At 44.6% G+C, this 22,513-nt stretch overlaps 1 protein-coding gene across 1 annotated transcript in view; it reads left to right on the top strand.

Moving 5' to 3' along the window:
* Positions 1-18,793, top strand: part of vps52 (VPS52 subunit of GARP complex) — a 34,990-nt gene extending 16,197 nt beyond the window's left edge. The window contains exons 11-20 of the mRNA XM_062972716.1: positions 4,872-5,005; positions 5,253-5,408; positions 9,473-9,591; positions 10,710-10,833; positions 12,263-12,358; positions 13,631-13,738; positions 13,830-13,895; positions 14,744-14,855; positions 15,454-15,572; positions 18,514-18,793. Coding sequence (XP_062828786.1) covers positions 4,872-5,005; positions 5,253-5,408; positions 9,473-9,591; positions 10,710-10,833; positions 12,263-12,358; positions 13,631-13,738; positions 13,830-13,895; positions 14,744-14,855; positions 15,454-15,572; positions 18,514-18,660 — 1,181 coding nt within the window. The 3' untranslated portion in view covers positions 18,661-18,793. The remainder of the gene's footprint in view (positions 1-4,871; positions 5,006-5,252; positions 5,409-9,472; positions 9,592-10,709; positions 10,834-12,262; positions 12,359-13,630; positions 13,739-13,829; positions 13,896-14,743; positions 14,856-15,453; positions 15,573-18,513) is intronic.
* Positions 18,794-22,513: the final 3,720 nt, after the last annotated feature.

Here is a 22,513-nt window from a genome sequence, read left to right as displayed (position 1 = left end):
CAATACACCAGACATCACAGTTGTGGAAAAGAACAAGGTTTGGATCATTGATGTTGCCATCCCAGGTGACAGTCGCATTGACGAAAAACAACAGGAAAAACTCAGCCGCTATCAGGACCTCAAGACTGAACTGCAAAGACTCTGGCAGAAACCAGTGCAGGTGGTCCCAGTGGTGATGGGCACACTGGGTGCCGTGCCGAAAGATCTCAGCCGGCATTTGGAAACAATAGGCATTGACAAAATTACGATCTGCCAACTGCAAAAGGCCACCCTGCTGGGATCTGCACGCATCATCCGAAAATACATCACACAGTCCTAGACACTTGGGAAGTGTTCGACTTGTGATTTTGTGAAACGAAACCCAGCATATCTATCTTGTTTGCTGTGTCATACAATGTCGTTGTGTCAATAATAATAATAATAATAATAATAATAATAATAATACTTTATTTATATACCACCCTATCTCCTGGATGGGACTCAGGGCGGTTTCCAGTCATAAAAACAACACAAACATTACATAACAACATAATAACACATTATTAAGCAAAATAAAATAATACAATTATAGCAATAAATTACACTTACATGACCAAGGGGACAGCAACCATGAACCCAATATATTAAAATGTATCATTTTAGGCTAGGGAAATCTTGTGCAATATATTCAGGCCCAGAAATCGGCGGTATTCGAATGTAATTACTCAAAAACCTGCCGACACCACCAGGTCTTCAGTTCCTTAGGAAATTGGATAATGTAGGGGATTGCCTGATATCTTTTGGCAGTGCATTCCAGAGCCGGGGGGCCACTGCCGAGAAGGTGTGTTCATTATCTAGGAACAAAAATTGTACTATATAGTGTCATCAAAACTTTGGAATTTGTTGACAATAATATTATAATGTAATACAATATAATACTAATAATAATACAATGCAGTAGAGTCTCGCTTATCCAACCTGCGCTCATCCAACGTTCTGTATTATCCAACGCAGTCCGCCTTTTTGTAGTCAATGTTTGGTAGTCAGTGTTTTCAATACATTGCAATGTTTTGGTACTAAATTTGTAAATACAGTGATTACTACCTAACATTACCTAGTATTGAATTGCTTTTTCTGTTGATTTGTTGGAAAATATGATGTTTTGGTACTTAATTTGTGAAATCATATCTTAATTTGACATTTAATAGGTTTTTCCTTAATCTAATCCAGCCTGCTTATGTTGGATAAGTGAGATGCTACTGTATAATATTAATTATATATTATATATTACATGTAATATTACTACTATTACAGTATGATAGTATAGTACAATATCTATATATATAAAAGAGTGATGGCATCACGGCAATTCACAAAACAACAAAAGTACAGGCCCCCCAACCTCAAAATTTGACAACACAACCCATCATCCACGCCTCAAGGTTGATACAACAAAAAGAAATGAAAAATAGTCCTAATTAGAGGGAGAGCAATAATTTTTTTTATCCAATTGCTGCCAGTTTAGAGGGCTAATCTCTGCCCACTTGGTTGCCTAGCAACCAAGGGACAGCCAGGTTTCAGTTAGGGGACAGGCAGACTTAGGCCTAAATTAGGCTTCTTCCACAGATTATATCTAATTTGCACTGGATTATATGGCAGTGTAGACTCAAGGCCCTTCAACACAGCTATATAACCCATTTATAATCTTATATTATCTGCTTTGAACTGGATTATCTTGACTCCACACTGCCATATAATCCACTTCAGTGTGCATTTTATACAACTGTGAAGAAAGGGCCTCATATAATCCAGTTCTGAGCAGAGAATATAAGATTATCAATATACAGTAGAGTCTCACTTATCCAACGTAAACAGGCCGACAGGATAAGTGAATATGTTGGATAATAAGAAGGGATTCAGGAAAAGCCAATTAAACATCAAATTAGGTAATCGTTATACAAATTAAGCACCAAAACATCATATTATACAACAAATTTGGCAGAAAAAGTAGTTCCATGCGCAGTAATGCTATGTAGTATTTACAGTAGAGTCTCACTTATCCAACACTCGCTTATCCAACGTTCTGGATTATCCAACGCATTTTTGTAGTCAATGCTTTCAATATATCATGATATTTTGGTGCTAAATTCATAAATACAGTAATTACTATATAGCATTACTGTGTACTGAACTACTTTTTCTGACAAATTTGTTGTCTAACATGATGTTTTGGTGCTTAATTTGTAAAATCATAACTTAATTTGATGTTTAATAGGGTTATCCTTAATTCCTCATTATCCAACATATTCGCTTATCCAACGTTCAGCCGGCCCGTTTATGTTGGATAAGTGAGACTCTACTGTACTGTATTTACAAGTTTACCACTAAAATATCACAATGAATTTAAAACACTGACTACAAAAACATTGATTATGAAAAGGCAGACTGCGTTGGATAATCCAGAACATTGTATAAGCGAATGTTGGATAAGTGAGATTCTTCTTTAATATGAAATAATTACTGGGATAGAATAATGCAGAACAATATAATCTCTAAAATCAGGACAGTAAATAAACAGGGGAATTCCACACAGGAAACAATCAGGGCCAGCTAACACCTCCCAACAAAGTATTCCCATCATCAAAGTCTGGCAAATCCTGTTTTCTCAGGGCCACAGACAGTAGAAGCACATAAAATATCGCAAACAACATCACTCTGAAAACAAGGGTATTCCAGACAGGAAACAATCAGGGCCAGCTAACACCTCCCAACAAAGTATTCCCATCATCAAAGTCTGGCAAATCCTGTTTTCTCAGGGCCACAGACAGTAGAAGCACATAAAATATCGCAAACAACATCACTCTGAAAACAAGGGTATTCCAGACAGGAAACAATCAGGGCCAGCTAACACCTCCCAACAAAGTATTCCCATCATCAAAGTCTGGAAAATCCTCTGTTTTCTCAGGGCCACAGACAGTAGAAGCACACAAAATATCGCAAACAACACCACTCTGAAAACAAGGGAATTCCAGACAGGAAAAAATCAGGGCCAGCTAACACCTCCCAACAAAAAATTCACTCAGGGTGGAAACAGCCAGGCTTTGAAGCTGCAAGGCCATTACATCCTAATCATTTTTCCTAATTGCAGGATTCATACTTGCCTCCAACAAACAAAAAAACCCAATCAGAAATATTGTATATTCACAACCTTTAGGAAATAATATCCCCTGATGGCGCAGCGTGTTAAAGCGCTGAGCTGCTGAACTTCTGGACCGAAAGGCCACAGGTTTGAATTGGGGGAGCGGAGAGAGCCCCCACTGTTAGCCCCAGCTTCTGCCAACCCAGAAGTTCGAAAACATGCAAATGTGAGTGCATCAATAGGTACTGCTCCGGCGGGAAGGTAACGCCGCTCCATGCAGTCATCCCACATGACTTTGGAGGAGTCTACGGACAACGCCAGCTCTTCGACTTAGAAATGGAGATGAGCACCAACCTCCAGAGTAAGACACGACTGGATTTAATGTCAGGGGAAAACGTTTACCCTTGACCTTAACTACCACCAATTCCTCAATACTTTATTTCCCAGACCACCAGACTTCGCCACAGCAACGCGTGGCCGGGCACAGCTAGTAGTAATATATAATGCTAATATTGTGCTATGCTAATAATATAATGTACTGTATTGTATGTACATATAATTTGTAAGCTGCACTGAGTCCCTTTCAGGGTGAGAAGGCAGGGATATAAATGTAGTAAATAAATAAATGAATAAATAAATTTAATAGCAAAGGACTTGCTCACACGTTCCACAAAGAGTCAGACCCCCCAGTGTCATATTAGGGCCCAGGCTGTGGCGCAGGCGGGAGAGCAAGCCAGCTGCAATTAACTGCAATGAATCACTCTGACTAGGAGGTCATGAGTTCGAGGCCCGCTCGGAGCCTATGTTTGTTTGTCTTTGTTCTATGTTAAAAGGCATTGAATGTTTGCCTATATGTGTAATGTGATCCGCCCTGAGTCCCCTTCGGGGTGAGAAAGAAGGGCGGAATAGAAATGCTGTAAATAAATAAATAAATAAATATTACAGTAGAGTCTCGCTTATCCAACGTAAACAGGCTGGCAGAACGTTGGATAAGCGAATATGTTGGATAATAAGGAGAGATTAAGGAAAAGCCTATTAAACATCAAATTAGGTTAAGATTTTACAAATGAAGCACCAAAACATCATGTTAGACAACAAATCTGACAGAAAAAGTAGTTCAATACGCAGTAATGCTATGTAGTAATTACTGTATTTACGAATTTAGCACCAAAATATCACGATGTATTGAAAACATGGACTACAAAAATGCGTTGGATAATCCAGAACGTTGGATAAGCGAGTGTTGGATAAGTGAGACTCTACTGTATTACATGTAATATTACTAATAATATTACACTATGATGGTATAGTACAATATAGTAATATATAATGCTAATATTCTGCTATTCTAATAATATATGACATATAATTTGTAAGCTGCACTGAGTCCCCTTCGGGGTGAGAAGGGCTGGATATAATGTAGTAAATAAATAAATTTAATAACAAAGGACTTGCTCACAAATTCTACAAAGAGTGAGCCCTCCAGCGTCGTATTATTAATAAATACTGCCCGTCCACCGGCTTACAGCATCCATAAGGTCAATGCATCATGAAGTTTTCTTGGTGGAATTTGAGAGATCGTGACCTGTGCAGGGTCAACAGCAGAGCCGGGATTCGAATCCTGGTCTCCCTGCGCCTTTGTCCAACAGCCCAATTAACTCTTATCGGCAACAGAATGAAGGGCCGGGGTGGGGGTGTTTATCCCAAAGCAGCAAACAGTGTATGTAGTCCTTGACTCCGGCCCCGGGGCCACGCTTCTTCTCCAAGCCCTCCCTCCGGAACCGCAACACGGTCTTCACGCTGGGGAACCGGGGCAGCGTCATCGGGGCGGCCGAGCTGGAGGGCCCCATCATCGTCCCCCATTCCGCCCAGAAGAGCGACGTCCGGGTAAGCGGATGGGCTTTGCAGTCCTTCTTCCCTTTGCGGCATCAAGCCCAAGCATGGGCCAACTTGGGCCCTCCCTCCAGGTGTTTTGGACTCCAACTCCCACCATTCCTAACAGCCTACCGGCTGTTAGGAATGGTGGGAGTTGGAGTCCAAAACACCTGGAGGGAGGGCCCAAGTTGGCCTATGCCTGATGTGTATGATGATGCCCACCTGACCCCTTCCTCTCCCTTTCTGCTCCTTCCCTCAGTACCCCTTTGAGTCCCTCTTCCGCAGCCAGCACTACGCCTTACTGGACAACAGCTGCCGGGAGTTCCTCTTCCTCTGCGACTTCTTCCTGGTGACCGGGACCCCCGCCCTGGACCTCTTCCACGCCGTCATGGGAAAGACCCTGGCCATGTTCCTGGTGGGTATGATTCCGATATTATCCACCTGTCTGTGGTCGTAGAGGGGCTGGAGGGGGGATAATCCCCAGGTTTGGGTTGGGGCAAGAAGAGGGTTATTTAGGCTTCTGTTGGGATTGGTTGCAATGGAGGAATTACTGTATATATTCGAGCATAAGCCTAGTTATTCAGCCCTTTTTGGGGGCTGAAAAAGCTCAGCTCGGCTTATACTTGAGTGAAGATCCTGGCTGGCTTATGTTCAGGTCGCTTATACTCACGTATATAGGTAATCAGACTTAGACAGTCTTAAATTATTAAAGTCTTATTATTATTATTATTATTATTATTGACACAACGACGTTGTATGACACAGCAAACAAGATAGATATGCTGGATTTCATATCACAAAATCATGAGTCGAACACTTCCCAAGTGTCTAGGACTGTGTGATGTATTTTCGGATGATGCGCGCAGATCCCAGTAGGGTGGCCTTTTGCAGTTGACAAATTATTATTATTATTATTATTATTGACACAACGACGTTGTATGACACAGCAAACAAGATAGATATGCTGGATTTCATATCACAAAATCATGAGTCGAACACTTCCCAAGTGTCTAGGACTGTGTGATGTATTTTCGGATGATGCGCGCAGATCCCAGTAGGGTGGCCTTTTGCAGTTGACAAATTATTATTATTATTATTATTATTATTGACACAACGACGTTGTATGACACAGCAAACAAGATAGATATGCTGGATTTCATATCACAAAATCATGAGTCGAACACTTCCCAAGTGTCGAGGACTGTGTGATGTATTTTCGGATGATGCGCGCAGATCCCAGTAGGGTGGCCTTTTGCAGTTGGCAAATTATTATTATTATTATTATTATTATTGACACAACGACGTTGTATGACACAGCAAACAAGATAGATATGCTGGATTTCATATCACAAAATCATGAGTCGAACACTTCCCAAGTGTCTAGGACTGTGTGATGTATTTTCGGATGATGTGTGCAGATCCCAGTAGGGTGGCCTTTTGCAGTTGACAAATTATTATTATTATTATTATTATTATTATTATTATTATTATTATTATTGACACAACGACGTTGTATGACACAGCAAACAAGATAGATATGCTGGATTTCATATCACAAAATCATGAGTCGAACACTTCCCAAGTGTCTAGGACTGTGTGATGTATTTTCGGATGATGCGTGCAGATCCCAGTAGGGTGGCCTTTTGCAGTTGGCAGATCGTAATTTTGTCAATGTCTATTGTTTCCAAATGCCGGCTGAGATCTTTTGGCATGGCACCCAGTGTGCCCATCACCACCGGGACCACCTGCACTATTATTATTATTATTATTATTATTATTATTATTATTATTATTAATTACAATTTTATGTAAACATTCAAAAACTTTTAACCTACTGATGCCTCAAATAATGTAATTTTATTAGTACAGTCGAGTCTTACTTATCCAAGCCTCACTTATCCAAGCTTCTGGATAATCCAAGCCATTTTTGTAGTCAATGTTTTCAATATATCGTGATATTTTGGTGCTAAATTCGTAAATACAGTAATTACTACATAGCATTATTGTTTATTGAACTACTTTTTCTGTCAAATTTGTTGTATAACATGATGTTTTGGTGCTTAATTTGTAAAATCATAACTTAATTTGATGTTTAATAGGCTTTTCCTTAATCCCTCCTTATTATCCAAGATATTCGCTTATCCAAGCTTCTGCTGGCCCGTTTAGCTTGGATAAGTGAGACTCTGCTGTATCTATATTTATTTTTATTTTTGAAATTTGCTAGTAGCTGCTGCTTTTCCCACTCTCATCTTATACTCGAGTCAATAGGTTTTCCCAGTTTTGTGATAAAATTAGGTGCCTCAGCTTATATTCAGGTCGGCTTATACTCGAGTATATACGGTAGATTATTTTGTCATAGGCGGATCAATAAAACTATGGATAACAGTCCTATGGATGTGAGGGCCACACTGTAGCTTCACTTGTATATGAATGTGGTATGAATGTGTTGTCGAAGGCATTCATGGCTGGAATCACTAGGTTGCTATGAGTTTTCCAGGCGGTCTGGCCATGTTCCAGAAGCATTCTCCCCTGACGTTTCACCCACATCTGAGGCAGGCATCCTCAGGTTGTGAGGTCTGTTGGAAACAAGGCCAGTGGGGTTTATATCTTTGTGGAATAATGTCCAGGTGGGAGAAAGAACTCTTGTTTGTTGGAGGCAAGTGGGAATGTTGCCATTGGCCAGCTTGATTAGCATTGGATACCCTTGCAGCTTCAAAGCCTGGCTGCTTCCTGCCTGGGGAATCCTTTGGTGGGAGGTATTAGCTGACCCTGATTATTTCCTGTCAGGCATTCCTGTTTTCTGGGTGTTGCTCTTTATTTACTTTCCTGATTTTAGAGTTTTCCACAGATCTATAAACTCTGTAAGTCAAATATAACAATACCACAGGTAAAGTAATTGCCGTGATATAGGTTGAGCCTCCCTTATCTGGAAACCTGAAATGCTTCCAAACCAGAAATTGCCCACTTCAGTGGCTGAGATAATGATGTTTTTGCTTTCGGATGCTTCGGTGTGCTTTGTTTCAGGCCCCAAATTATATTTTTAAAAGTATTGTGAGTTTAAGGTCTCTGTGAAACATAATTGAATTTTGCATTGAGACTTTGGTCCCATCTCCAAGACGCCTCTCTTATGTAGATGCAAGTATTCCAAAATCCCCTCCCACAAATGAAAAATAAATAAATTCCAAAACAGTTCTGGTCCCCAGAGAACAGCAAAAGCCATATATTTTGACCACACGTGGGCTAGAAGCATACCATGAAAAATTATTGTAGGGCCGTGATGAGCTCCAAAATACTTCCAAGCGGGCCAGATTATGTTTCGGAACAGGGGTCAGTGAAACTGTGAATATTGCATCTATATATATAAAAGGAGAATGGCATCGCTCCACCGGGCAAAATAACAAAAATAAAGGCCCCCCAACCTCAAAATTTGACAACAGAACCCATCATCCACGTCTCTAGGTTCATACAACAAAACTAGACATCCCCAACCTCCATGGGGCCTAAAAAACCCCAAAAACTGCATTTCTCCCTCAATTACTTTCACTTTCTCCTTCTCTTCCCCTCAATTTACCCCTCAATCATAATAAAAACCAAAACAACAATAACAATAAACAGCTTCACAGGCAAGAAGCAGCCAGGCACTGAACCTGCGAGACCATTCAGTGCTAATCAAGCTCACCAATGCCAACATTGGCACTTGCCCTCCAAACAGACAATACAATACAGTCTCACTTATCCAAGCTTCACTTATCTAATATTTATTAATATATAACATTACTCTATCTCATATGCAATAATTAACTCTGGTCAAATAAGACAACAGAACAATAGCAACAACACTCAGAAGACAGGGCAATTCCAGACAGGAAACAATCACACTCAGATAACAACTCCCAAAAAACCAGGAAACACCCAGGCCTCGAACCTGCAAGGCCATTCAATGCTAATCAAGGTAACTAATTGCAACATTCATACTTGCTACACTCAGACTATTCATTACTATTCCACCTCCCAACCAACAATTCCACAAAGTAGAAAGCGCCCAGGCTTCCAACCAGCAAGACTATTCAGTCCTCTTCAACCTGCCCAACCAAGATTTCCCCTACATCAAAAACCCTCACTTTTGGAAGTCATCATGGCACTCCGTCCCATTCAACCAGTCCAACCAAGGAGGCCCATATATAGAAAGCGCCCAGGCTTACAAGCAGCGAATCTACTCACTGCAATTCTAATTGGCCACAGCAACGCGTGGCAGGACACAGCTAGTCATATTATATTCCCGCTTTTCCCCTAATTTGGGGATCAGTGCAGCTTGCAAAGGTTGAAACAGCCCAAATATTCACCTCGCACAGAAGGGAGCATTACTATTAATTAACCAGTTGTAAACACAGCCCTACAAGTAACCCAAAAGGCATGGAAAGAGATCAAGGAGGACACCTATCTCACTCTCTCTCTCTCTCTCTCTCTGTCCCCAAACAGAAGCACATGAATGCCTATGTGAGCGACTGCTACGACAGCATTGCCATCTTCCTCTGTATCCACATCGTCCTGCGCTTCAAGGCCATCATGGCCAAGCGCAACGTCCCCGCCATCGACAAGTGAGTGAGACAGCGGCCAACGGGTCCACAGAGCGGCCACCTCTGTTTGCTGATGGAAGGCCCTGGCGTGGCCTCCTGGACCTCAAGTAGCCAATCTGCTAGGCTGTCAGAGGGGCTTCGGTGGTGTTGTCCTGCCTGGAAGAAGGGGGTGCACTGGATAGCCCGTGGGGTCCCTTCCAACTCTAGGATTCTATGCTTCTATATCATTATTATTATTATTATTATTATTATTATTATTATTATTATTATTTAGGCAGAGGTTGGATGGTCATCTGTTGGAAGGGCTTTGATTGTGTCTTGCCTGGCAGAAGGGGTCTGGACTGGATGGCCCTTTGGGTTCCTTCCAAATAGGATTCTATAGTTCCATATTATTATTATTTATTATAACACAGCAAACAAGATAGATCTGCTGGATTTCGTATCAAAAAATCACAAGTCGAACACTTCCCAAGTGTCTAGGACTGTGTGATGTATTTTTGGATGATGCGCGCAGATCCCAGAAGGGTGGCCTTTTGCAGTTGGCAGATTGTAATTTATTTATTTATTTATTTATTATTATTATTATTATTGATTTTAAGCAGAGACCAGATGGCCATCTGTTTGGAGGGCTTTGATGGTGTCTTCCTGCCTGGCAGAAGGGGGATGGACAATCTCTTGGAGTCCCTTTCAACCCAAGGATTCTATGCTTTCTGTAAATAGAGGCTGGATGGCCATCTGCTGAGAAGGATCGAAATGTATCTTCCTTCCTTGGATTGGATGGTTTTTGGGGTCTCTTCCAGCTCTAGGATTCTGTGATTCTATAAAGGGAGGCCGGCTGTCCATCTGGTGGGAGGGCTTTGATAGTGTATTCCTGCCTGGCAGGAGAGGATTGGATTGGATGTCGCTTGGGGTCGCTTCCAACTCTAGGATTGTATGCTTCTATATTATTATTATCAATATTATTATTATTGTGATTATTATTTATGCAGAGGCTGGATGGCCATCAGTTGGGATGGCTTTAATGGTGCCTTCCTGTCTGCCTTGGGGTCTCTTCCAACGCTTCTAGACCTTAAGTGAGCCACATTGTGGCCTGCCGGACCCCCAAGAATCCCCTTTCACCTCCCTTCTCTGCCCCACAGATATTGGGACACTCTGCTGGAGATGCTGTGGCCCCGTTTTGAGCACATCCTGGAGCTGAACATCCAGAGCATCCAGAACACAGACCCCCAGAAGCTGGGCTTCCTGGACACGAGGCCCCACTATGTAAGTCCCTAGAGTTGCCTCGAGAGGAGAAGGTGGAGCTGTGGTTTTCTAATACGGGGACATCAGACCCCAAGCTGAACGTGAGCCAGCAGGGTGGCGCAGCAGCTAAAAAAGCCAAAGCGATTCTTGGCTGCATCAAGAGGAGGATTGTGTCCAGGTCAAGGGAAGTCATTGTTCCATTCGGTTGTGTTTCAATGACCCTGCGTCCAGTTCTGAGTAAAGTCATTCAAGAAGAGAGACCAAAAATGGCCAAAGGTCTGGAAGCCCTGAATCTCTTTGAGGGCCAGTCGAATGATCTGGGGATGTTTAGCCTGGAGAAGATGGGGTTGAGAGAAGGGGGCTTGAGAGCCAGGCTTAAGTGTTTGGAAGGAGGCCAGGTCCTGGGTTCTGGTCCCAAGAAAGAAGAGATCACAGCCACACATCAGGGAGACCTTTACGGTTGTTAGAACTGTGGACGGTGGAATATGGACTGCCTTGGAAGGTGGTGGGTGGGCTGTCCTTCTTTGGAGGTCTATGGAGCAGAAGTTCAATGGGCCAAGAGCAGGAAGGGCCCTCAAGGGCCATCTAGCCCAGCCCTTTCCTCCCTCCACAATTAAAGCACTCCTGAGAGATGTCCGTCCAACTTCTCTTTAAAAGACCTCCAAAGCCCAACACCCTTCAAGACCATCCATATTTCACTGTCTAAAGTGAAACCACAGTGAGTTCTTCCTAATATTTAGTAGGGATTTCTTTCCTTGTGATGTGAACCCTTTGGGGTCTGGATGTCATTAATACTTTTTGAACCTTTAAAAGTGTTCTTTAATCTGTTTTCATTGGGACAGATTGCAATCAGGCACACAGGCTCCAATACTGGGTCTTATAATAGTTATATTGGTTACACAGACAAAGGGGAAACATTCACTCAGCATTCACTCCACACACATTCTTTCACATCCATACTCCCCACCTTCTTCATTCAGGTCGTCTTAGAAAGAGGCAACGGGTGGACAGGCCGCATTACTCACAGATCTGCCACAATTTTCCAAGAGGAAAGTGTCTCTTTATGTTGCATTTTGGCTGTTGTTGTTTTCTTGATTGATTCACAACTTGTTGTTCAGCTAAGACTTGTTGACAGTCCATCAATTCCAGAGAGATGTTTTCTTCCTTAACATAAGGGACCATTGTTTCTGACTTCCTTAACTTGCAAGAACTATTGTCTCTGACCATGTAAACATGTCATGTTTACCCCAGAAGTTCCTAGATCAGTTATTGTCTGTTCAGCAGTTTTCATGCCACGGGCAATCTTCACCTCCTCCATAATGTCATTTTACGCCTCGATCTTCTTAGGATGGTGTCTTCAGCCTTGGCAAGCCTTAATAGACCCTGAACTAGGCCCCATTCAGTGCACTTGTGACAGTTGTGTTGCTATTGTCTCTCCCTCCGCGCATAGATCACCCGTCGCTACGCAGAGTTCTCTTCGGCCATCGTCAGCATCAACCAGACCTTCCCCCATGACCGGACCCTCACGTTGCTGGGGCAGCTCCAGGTAGGGGCCATCCACGGAGGCCGGAGCCATATATGTGGGGGGCTTGGGTTTCTTGGTCGGGGGGGGGGGGGGGAATCAGCAAACTGGTTTCCAAGATTCCTTTTGAGGACTACACTCCTGTGGAACAGGTTCTGAGAAAGGGGTTCCCTTCATAACTGGGTGACCGTTGAAAAACTGGACTCCCTTGAGAGCTGGACTTCCATAGAACCAGAGTCCCTTAAGAGCTGGTCTGCTCTGGAAGAACTGGTCTCCCTTGAGGACCAGGGTGCATCAGAGGTTGATCACTGCCTTAGGCTTGTAGGAAAATGTAGGATTGGGACCACCATCAGCAATGGAGGATGGAGGTCAGGCATGTCAGAGCACGCGATTTGGATAAACACACATGCAGCGGAAGATCAATGAAGAATCACTGGCACCAATAAATAGGCTGAAGCCTGTTTGGCTTTCTACAAAAGATTTACTAACAAACGGAAAAACTCTCAAGACGATATATACAGACAGAGTGCATAGAGGCAGAGAGCAGAGGGCAGAGGGAGGAACAGATAACACAGGGAGCTATTTATAACCACCTCTGCTGTCTGATGCAATACACAGTTAACTCTTTACACACTCGCATAGTGGACAGCAGACAGTGCATGATGCAATCTCCAGCTCACATTGCAACACTATAACTCAATTACATTTAAACAACTCTATATACAATCATTCCCACTTCAACAAGGCAGGAGAGAGAGAGAGAGAGAGGCAAAAGCCCCGCACTGACAAACAGAAATCCTGAGGTTGGGTCCCAGCCAAAGAGATCAGCCCTGACTGGTGTGGCTGGGAATTAGGACTGGGTCACTGGCTCACATTCACTCTGCTGCCCTTCAGGGTTGGGGATACCAACATTGGGTTCACCCCTTGGTGGTTTCTCTCAAGGAAGAGCTACAGCAGGATAGATGTGGATCTTGGAGATTGCAGTTCCCACCACGCCTCATCATCTCTGCTGGGTTGATGGGAGTTGAAGCCCTGGTACATGTAGAGAACCACACTCCACTGTCAGCACTTTCAGATTGGTAGAAGAGGACACTTCCCCCTGGAGAAGAGAGTTGTGGTGGAGATGGCCTGCCTCCTTCCTTCCCTCCTTGTTTGCTTCCCAAAGTGAAGCTAAGGGGATCCACTTTGGATTTGGACCCCAGTGGCAGCAATTAGGGTAGGACTCCTAGAAGCAATCATGGGCGTCTCTGTGGTGGACCCCAAGGGCCATCTAGTCCTACCCTTTCTCCTTTCCAGACGGAGGTGGAGAACTTTGTCCTGCGGGTGGCGGCCGAGTTCTCCTCCCGCAAGGAGCAGCTCATCTTCCTCATCAACAACTACGACATGATGCTGGGCGTCCTGATGGTCAGTGGGGGGAATGGAGATGGGGGTCCTGGGGGGCATCCCTCTCTCCCTCTCCCTGCCCCCTTCTGAGCCTCTTTGGTGCCCTTTGCAGGAGCGGGCTGTGGAGGAGAGCAAGGAGGTGGAGGGCTTCCAGCAACTGCTGAATGCAAGGACGCAGGTGAGTGAGGGGCCCAGCAGCAGTAGGGGTGGGGGGTGGAGAGGTCAACCCACCCCACACTTCCCTTTGCCAGTAACTGGATTCCTTATCTTAGGAAGGAGGTGGGGATCTAGAGTTGCGATCCAGACTAGCAGATGATATGACGTAGAGCCATGGAATGCTAGAGGTGGAGGAGACCAGTCCAACCTCCTTCTGCCATAAAGGAAAACACCACCCAAGCAATGTGTTCTCATGTGCCATCTCTGTTTTAACCCAAATTATGTGGGGAATGGCTTCATCTCGAATCGGCTTAGACAGTGGTTCCCAACCTTCTTTTGACCAGGGACCACTCTCCAATATTAGTACCAAAAGGGTTATGAATTAGTTTTTGGTCAACTTTAGATTCAGTTTGTTTATTTGGGGTGCTGATTCAGAAAAATCTCATTGGACTGACCACATCAGCTCTAGTTTTTGATACAGAACATATGCCATCCAGTAGTCACCATCTGCTCGCCCATAGACAACCATAATCTAGAGTTCATTTTCCCCACATGTCTTGTGGACCTTATTTTAGATCTTGCGGCCCACAAGTTGGGAACCACTGGCTTAGAATGAGGGAGTCATAGACTCTGAGAGCTGGAAGAGACTCCTTAAAGGCCACCCCTTCAGCTATGTGGACATGCACAACTCTGCCAAGATGAAGGAGCACCTAGAGCTTCCCATGAAGATGTTCTTCCCCTTTCTTTGGTGGGATCTCCATGGGTTTGGGCATCCCATCTCCTCCCTTGCTCCCTCTTCTGCCTGCCCTCCCTGGTGGGTGTGGGGCCCCTCTGGGCTGAAACTCTCCCCTCTTTGCCTTCCCTTTGCAGGAGTTCATTGAGGAGCTCCTGGCCCCAGGTTTCGGGGGCATGATTGCTTTCGTGAAGGAGGCGGAGGCTCTGGCGGAGCGGGGACAGATGGAGCGCCTGCGCGGGGATGAAGGTGAGCCTGGCCTCTCTCTATGACAGAATTGATTGAGTGCAAAACCTGCAGGAAGAATACCATGTTGACTCAACTCTCATGCACTATCGAAGCTTAAGGCGCACACCTCAATTTCCAAAACTGAAACCCCAAAAAGTATTTGGTGCCAAACATGATGCGCATTGGCCAAAAGTGCCAATGTAATTTGGCCAAAAAAGGTGCACCTTGCAATGGCTGTATAATTAGGAAGTGTGAAGGCACCAAAGCTTCCAGCAATTGAAAAAAAAAAAACTTCGGGGTGCATCTATGCTGTACGACAGGCACGGGCCAAATTCGGTCCTCCAGATGTTTTGGATGACAACTCCCATAATTCCTAACAGCTGGTAGGAAGGCTGGGATTTCTGGGAGTTGAAGTCCAAAACACCTGGAGAACTGAAGTTTGCCCGTGCCTGGAGTATGCTCTCTCCACTCCTCCCTCCCTATGAGTGGCCTTTCTTTCCCTCTAATCTCCATGGTCACCAGCACACTTCCATGGATATTCTGATTTTAATTTTTAAAATGTGTATGTCACAATAAATATGGATATATATTTCCACCCTCCCTCCCTGCCTGCCTGCAGCCCGGGTGACGCAGCTGGTGCGTGGCTTTGCCGCCACCTGGAAGTCGGCCGTGGAGGCCCTGAGCCAAGACGTCATGCGCTCCTTCACCAACTTCAAGAACGGCACCACCATCATCCAGGTGAGTCTTTGGGGGAGGCCCATCGCCCTCCTCTGAAGCAGGGAGGGGCCAAGGGGAGCAGCCTCAATCTATCTGTGCCCTGGATCCTGAGGCTGGGAGAGGAAGGAGATGGATTTAGGTCCCAACGTCTCTATATGTGTTCTCTCTCCTCCAAATGTCCTGGGCCTCACCCCCCAGAATCCCCTGTAACAGTGGTCCTCAACCTGTGGGTCCCCAGGTGTTTTGGCCTATAACTCCCAGCCAGTTGACCAGCTGTTAGGATTTCTGGGAGTTGAAGGCCACAACATCTGGGGACCCACAGGTTGACAACCACTGCCATATAACCTTTAAGATCTGGGGATGGAGGTCCACCAAGAAGGTCTGCTCTGGAGACCAAAGGGCCCTGAGATGGCCGCCCTCTCCCTCTCTTTCATCCTGCCTACTTTCCCTCAAGCGAGGTGCCGGTCCCTTGAGACCTCTTTGTCTCCTCCCTTCCCTGGGGATTAGAGTGGGGCACCGTGCCCAATATCTTCAAGCTGGTGGATGGGAGCTGCAGTCCCGCCAGAGTAGAAGGGCTTCGTTTTTGGCCCCTTCAGGCATGTCTGCTTGGCCTTTCTGAAGGAAGGAAGGGAGGGAGGGAGGAAGGAAAGAGGGTGAGAGGGGTGGGGAAGATAGGGAGGGAGAAAGAAGGAGAAGAGGGATGAAGGGATAGGAAGGCAGGCATAGGAAGAGCCAGGGAGGGGGCTCAGTTGCAGAGACCCTGCATTGCCTGCTGAAGTTATTGGGTTCAAATCCTGGCACCTTTAACATAATTGTCTTCTCATAGCAGCTATGGCCTAAGCGAAATTATAGCAAAGACTGAACATTTTCAGCAACTTGGTCACTTAAATTGGTCAAGGTATACACTCGCTCTGTGCAATAATGATTTTTTACTGACTGTCACGTTTAAATTTATTGTTTTTTCTAATATGGAATTTTATTATAATGTGTATGTTATTGTCATTTTATACTTTTGATATTAATGAAGAAATTGTGGCATTGAATGTTTGCCATTTATATGTATGTTAACTGCCCTGAGTCCCTCTGGGGAGAGAGGGCGGTCTAGAAATAAAGTTTATTATTATTATTATTGACACAACGACGTTGTATGACACAGCAAACAAGATAGATATGCTGGATTTCGTTTCACAAAATCACAAGTCGAACACTTCCCAAGTGTCTTGGACTGTGTGATGTATTTTCGGATGATGCGTGCAGATCCCAGTAAGGTGGCCTTTTGCAGTTGGCAGATCGTAATTTTGTCAATGTCTATTGTTTCCAAATGCCGGCTGAGATCTTTTGGCACGGCACCCAGTGTGCCCATCACCACCGGGACCACCTGCACTGGTTTCTGCCAGAGTCTTTGAAGTTCAATCTTGAGGTCCTGATAGTGGCTGAGTTTTTCCTGTTGTTTTTCTTCAATGCGACTGTCACCTGGGATGGCAACATCAATGATCCAAACCTTGTTCTTTTCCACAACTGTGATGTCTGGTGTGTTGTGTTCCAGAACTTTGTCAGTCTGGATTCGGAAGTCCCACAGTATCTTTGCGTGTTCATTTTCCACAACCTTTATTATTATTATTATTATTATTACCACCTTCAAGTGGCCTATCCAGCCCTATATGACTGAATTCACAAGTACAGTAGAGTCTCACTTATCCAACGTAAACGGGCCGGCAGAATGTTGGATAAGCGAATATGTTGGATAATAAGGAGAGATTAAGGAAAAGCCTATTAAACATCAAATTAGCTTATGATTTTACAAATTAAGCACCAAAACATGTTATACAACAAATTTGACAGAAAAAGTAGTTCAATAAACATTAATGCTATGTAGTAATTCCTGTATTTATGAATTTAACACCAAAATATCGCGATGTATTGAAAACATTGGCTACAAAAATGCGTTGGATAATCCAGAACGTTGGATAAGCGAGTGTTGGATAAGTGAGACTCTACTGTAGCACATTTTACAGTCAACAGAAGGAGGGAGAGAAGGAAGGAAGAGGAAGGGAACGTAGGTGCAGAGTTTCACTGTGGTCCCAAGCTACAGACAATGCAGTCGCTGTTGCCCATTTTTGGTCAAATATTATTATACCGTTTGTGTTCCCTCTAATTTTATCAGTTTTATACTTACTTATGCAATGCTTTTGACACGAAATAATAATAACCGTAGACCCCCTTTGATACACCCGACACACCTGTGCCCTTGCCAGGGATGACACTACCTGTGTCTCCCTCCCACCCAAAATACCCTGTTTCCCCGAAAATAAGACATCCCCGAAAAATAAGACCTAGTAGAAGTTTTGCTGAATTGCTAAATATAAGGCCTCCCCTGAAAGTAAGACCTAGCAAAGTATTTGTTTAGAAGCATGCCCAGCGCCTGCCAAACAGAACACCAGAGCATGCAGGATTGGTAAATGTACATACCAGTTGTACATGGAAATAATGGTAGTAACAAGAAATTCTTGATAGGATTCACAGTTTGTCTGGTTATGCTGGTTTGTGATGACAACTACTGTACAGTATATAATAAATGTTCATTTTTTGTTAAACAATAAATGTGAATTCTTCTTCATGGAAAAATAAGACATCCCCTGGAAATAAGACCTAGCACATCTTTGGGAGCAAAAATTAATATAAGACACTGTCTTATTTTCGGGGAAACACGGTAGCAAGGCAGGCCACATCCTGGGGTGTCCTACTTTGGGGTTCCCCTATTTTCTCCCCTCCTCCCTTTGGTGGGTTTGTCTCCCTTGGGTCGTGAAGAGGGGGAGGGAAAGGGTTGGGACCACTTCAAGAAGAGAATGCCATGGGTGCCTGTGATGTGGGTGGGGTGTCCGTGGATCCCTTTTGGGAGGAGAGGGTTGCCCCGTCTACACTCACCGTGGCTCCTTTGACGCCTCTCCCTCCGTGCCTGCAGGGGGCGCTGACGCAGCTGATCCAGTACTACCACCGCTTCCACAAGGTGATGGCGCTGGCCCCGCTCAAGGCCCTGCCCGTCCGCTCCGAGCTCATCAACATCCACCACCTCATGGTCGAGGTCAAGAAGCACAAGCCCAACTTCTGAGGATGCGCTTCCTCTCTCGGCCGCCGCATCAGCCCCACATCCCAGGGCGGTGCCCAGAGCATGACCCCCCCCCCCCCACTGTATGTATGGTGTTCTGCTTTGTGTCGAGATAATAAATCCCAGTCCAACTCAAGGTTTGTTTGCAAGTTTGGTAGATGCTGCACGTCTCCATTTCAGTGAGGCCTGTAAATAGGTGGTGTTCGATATTGCCATTTTTTTTAGCTAAGCAGACCCCATCCCATTTGGGGGTGGGATCCACCATTTAAGAACGTGGACTAGACACGCCTCCTATGAGATAGATTTGTAATCCTAAGGGGGTTTCTGTCCATGGGCTCCTCTTCTGCTTCTTTCATTTGAGGGGGAAATTATTATTTGGGTGCCATATAGAGCTTGGTCCTGGGCCCAGGCTATTCTGTATCTTCATCAGTGTCTTCCTTGGATGACAAAATAGAAGGCATGCTGATCACTTTTGCAGATGGGAACAACAGTGTGATGCAGCAGCTACAAACGCCAATGCGATTCTAGGTGGCATCAATAGTGTCTGGACCAATCATGAGCAAACATGGACCCTCCAGATGTTTTGGACTGCAACTCCCACCATTCCTAACAGCCTCAGGCCCTTTCCTTTCCCCCCTCAGCCGCTTAAGCGGCTGAGGGGGGAAAGGAAGGGGCCTGAGGCTGTTAGGAATGGTGGGAGTTGCAGTCCATAACACTTGGAACAAAGGCAGAAGTTTGCCCATACCTGATCCAGATCAAGGAAAGTCACGATGACGACGATGGTGATAATATTTAATATTACATTAAATTTGTTATTACATTAAATATATATTAAGTTTCTGGAGGATGACCATGCCTTTCAAAGCAAGAACCACACAATTAAACAGGAAATAACACTTTCAAACCAGGAACAGAAGTGTGTGTTTTTTTTTTCAAATTTTGTTACATAGTGTAATTTGGTGGTGACTATTGGTGAGTTATAGGTAAACACATACCAACACTTGCAGACACAGAGCTTGTTGCACCGTTGCTCTTCTTGGCTTTCTGGAAAACACTCGTTAATTATTTTGCAGCACAAGCCTTTCCCAGAGCGATGGATCCAGTCATTACTGTGACTTGAGTTCATTATTCTGATTCTGACCTTGGACCATGTCTTGCAAATCTGGTTTGACTTCAAAGGACTACCTCACAGGGTGGAAGAGGTTTTTAAGCAGAGGCTGGATGGTTGTCTGTCAGAAGAGCTTGCATCACATGGCCTCTGGGCATCTCTTCTGACTCTATGATTGTATGACAGCCATGGAAGAAGAACCAGCTCCTCCACCAGTAAGAGGATCTCTTGATGGAAACAATGGGATATGTTTGTATATGTATGTATGGAGTCTCCTTCCTTCTGTGGAAGTTTTTCAGCAGAGGCTAGATGGCCAAATTCAAACGTTGACCATTTTCACTACTTTGGCAGCCACCTCTCCACAAAAGTCAACACTGACGCTGAAATACACCACCATCTGAGCTCTGCGAGTGCAGCATTCTTCCGAATGAAGCAGAGAGTGTTCGAGGATCGGGACATCTGTAGAGATACCAAGGTGCTTGTTTATAAAGTATTGTTCTCCCAACCCTGTTAGATGCCTTCAAAAAGTGGACCGTCTACTCAACTTCTGGAATGATTCCATCAGTGTTGTCTCCAAAAAATCCTGCAAATCTCTTGGGAAGACGGGCGGACAAATGCCAGCGTGCTGGAAGAACAAGCCAGGCTGGGGCCGGGCTGTGGTGCAGCTGGCTAGTAACCAGCTGCTATAAATCACTACTGACCGAGAGGTCATGAGTTCGAAGCCCGGGTCAGGTTAAGCCTCCGACCATTAATAGCCCCGGCTTGCTGTTGACCTATGCAGCCCTGAAAGACAGTTGCACCTGTCAATTAGGGAAATTTAGGGACGCTTTATGCGGGAGGCTAATTTACAACACCATAAAACTGCCAGCAAAACACGAGGAAAGGAATGAGGAAGTACAGCCACTACTGGACAGTGAAGCAACAGCTCCCCCTGTGGCCGGAATCGTGAAGCTGGAAAAATGTTAAAAATGCCTCTGAGTCTGTCTAATGTATGTTGTTTGTCTGTTGGCATTGAATGTTTGCCATATATGTGTTCATTGTAATCCACCCTGAGTCCCCTTCGGGGTGAGAAAGAAGGGCGGAATATAAATACTGTAAATAAATAAATAAGCCAAGACCACCAGCATTGAAGCCATGCTCCTACGCCATCAACTCCGCTGGACTGAAGGCCACGTTGTCCGAATGCCCAAAGATCACTGTCGCCCAAAGCAGTTGCTCTACTCCTAACTCAAGACCAGAAAATGTAATCTTGGTGGACAGGGAAAGAGATGGAAAGATGGTCGTGAAGCTATCCTTAAAAACTGGCCTAGACACCAAGCACTGGGAAGCCCTGGCCCTTGAGAGCTCTAACAGGAGAATGAGCTGTGACCAGCAGTGCTGTGGAATTGGAAGTGGAAACCATTTGTGCCACTTTGGAAACCAATGTCCTCACTGTGGAAGAACATGTGGGTCAAGAATAGGGCTCCACAGTCACCTACGTGTCCACCGCCAAGACACTACACTTGGAGGAACATCGTATTTGGACAATGAGGGATCGCCTATGTAAGGATGGCCATCTGTTTGGAAGGATTGGATGGGGCTTTTCCTGCCTAGAATGGGATTGGACTGGATAGGCCTTGAGGTCTCTTCCATGAGTATGAATACATATAATATACTAGCTGTGCCCGGCCACGTGTTGCTGTGGCAAAGTCTGGTGGTCTGGGAAATAAAGTATTGAGGAATTGTTGGTAGTTAAGGTACAGGGTAAAGGTTTTCCCGTGACATTAAGTCCAGACGTGTCTGACTCTGGGGGTTGGTGCTCATCTCCATTTCTAAGCCGAAGAGCCGGCGTTGTCCGTAGACTCCTCCAAGGTCATGTGGCTGCTGGCATGACTGCATGGAGCGCCGTTACCTTCCCACCAGATATTATATTATCTGGCCCTGATTGTTTCCCCTGTTTTCAGTGTGTTGCTCTTTATTTACTGCCCTGGTTTTAGAAATTAGATTATTCTGTATTGTTATACCACAGTAATTACTACATATTATATTTATAATCTTATATTATCTGCTTAGAACGGGATTATATGAGGCCCCTTCGACAAAGCTGTTTAAGATCCATACTGAACTGGAGTATATGGCAGTGTGGACTCAAGATAATCCAGTTCAAAGCAGATAATATAAGATTATAAATGGGTTATATAGCTGTGTGGAAGGGCCTTGAGTCTACACTGCCATATAATCCAGTTAAAATCTGATAATCTGTATTTTATAGGCAGTGTGAAGAGGCCTAAGTGAGGCCTTACTCTGCCTGTCCCCTGGGCTGCGTGGGTTGCTAGGAGACCAAGTGGGCGGAGCTTAGTCTTTTAACTGGCAGCAATTGGATAAAAACAATTATTAATCTCCCTCTAATTAGGATTTTATTTTTATTTTATTTTTGTTGTATGAACGTAGAGGCATGAATGAGGGGTTGTGCTGCCAAGTTTAGTGTTTCTGGGATGTGTAGTTTTGTTGTTTTGTCCTAGGCCAAAATTTCATTACCCTTTTATATATATAGACTAGCTGTGCCCGGCCACGCGTTGCTGTGGCGAAGTCTGGTGGTATGGGAAATAAAGTATTGAGGAATTGTATCTGTGTCTCCGTGTGTTCTTAGTCTGGGAGGGATTTCTCATGTGCAGAGAGCATTGAGTTGGGAGACAGAAGCTGGCGGGCCCTTCCTTGTTCAGGCGCAGCGGAGAAATCAAAATAACAGACCCACAGAGAGCAGCAAAA

This window comes from Anolis carolinensis, chromosome 2 (genome assembly GCF_035594765.1).
Source record: "Anolis carolinensis isolate JA03-04 chromosome 2, rAnoCar3.1.pri, whole genome shotgun sequence".
Taxonomy (NCBI): Eukaryota; Metazoa; Chordata; class Lepidosauria; order Squamata; family Dactyloidae; genus Anolis; species Anolis carolinensis.
This window is presented reverse-complemented; position numbering and strand designations above follow the sequence as displayed.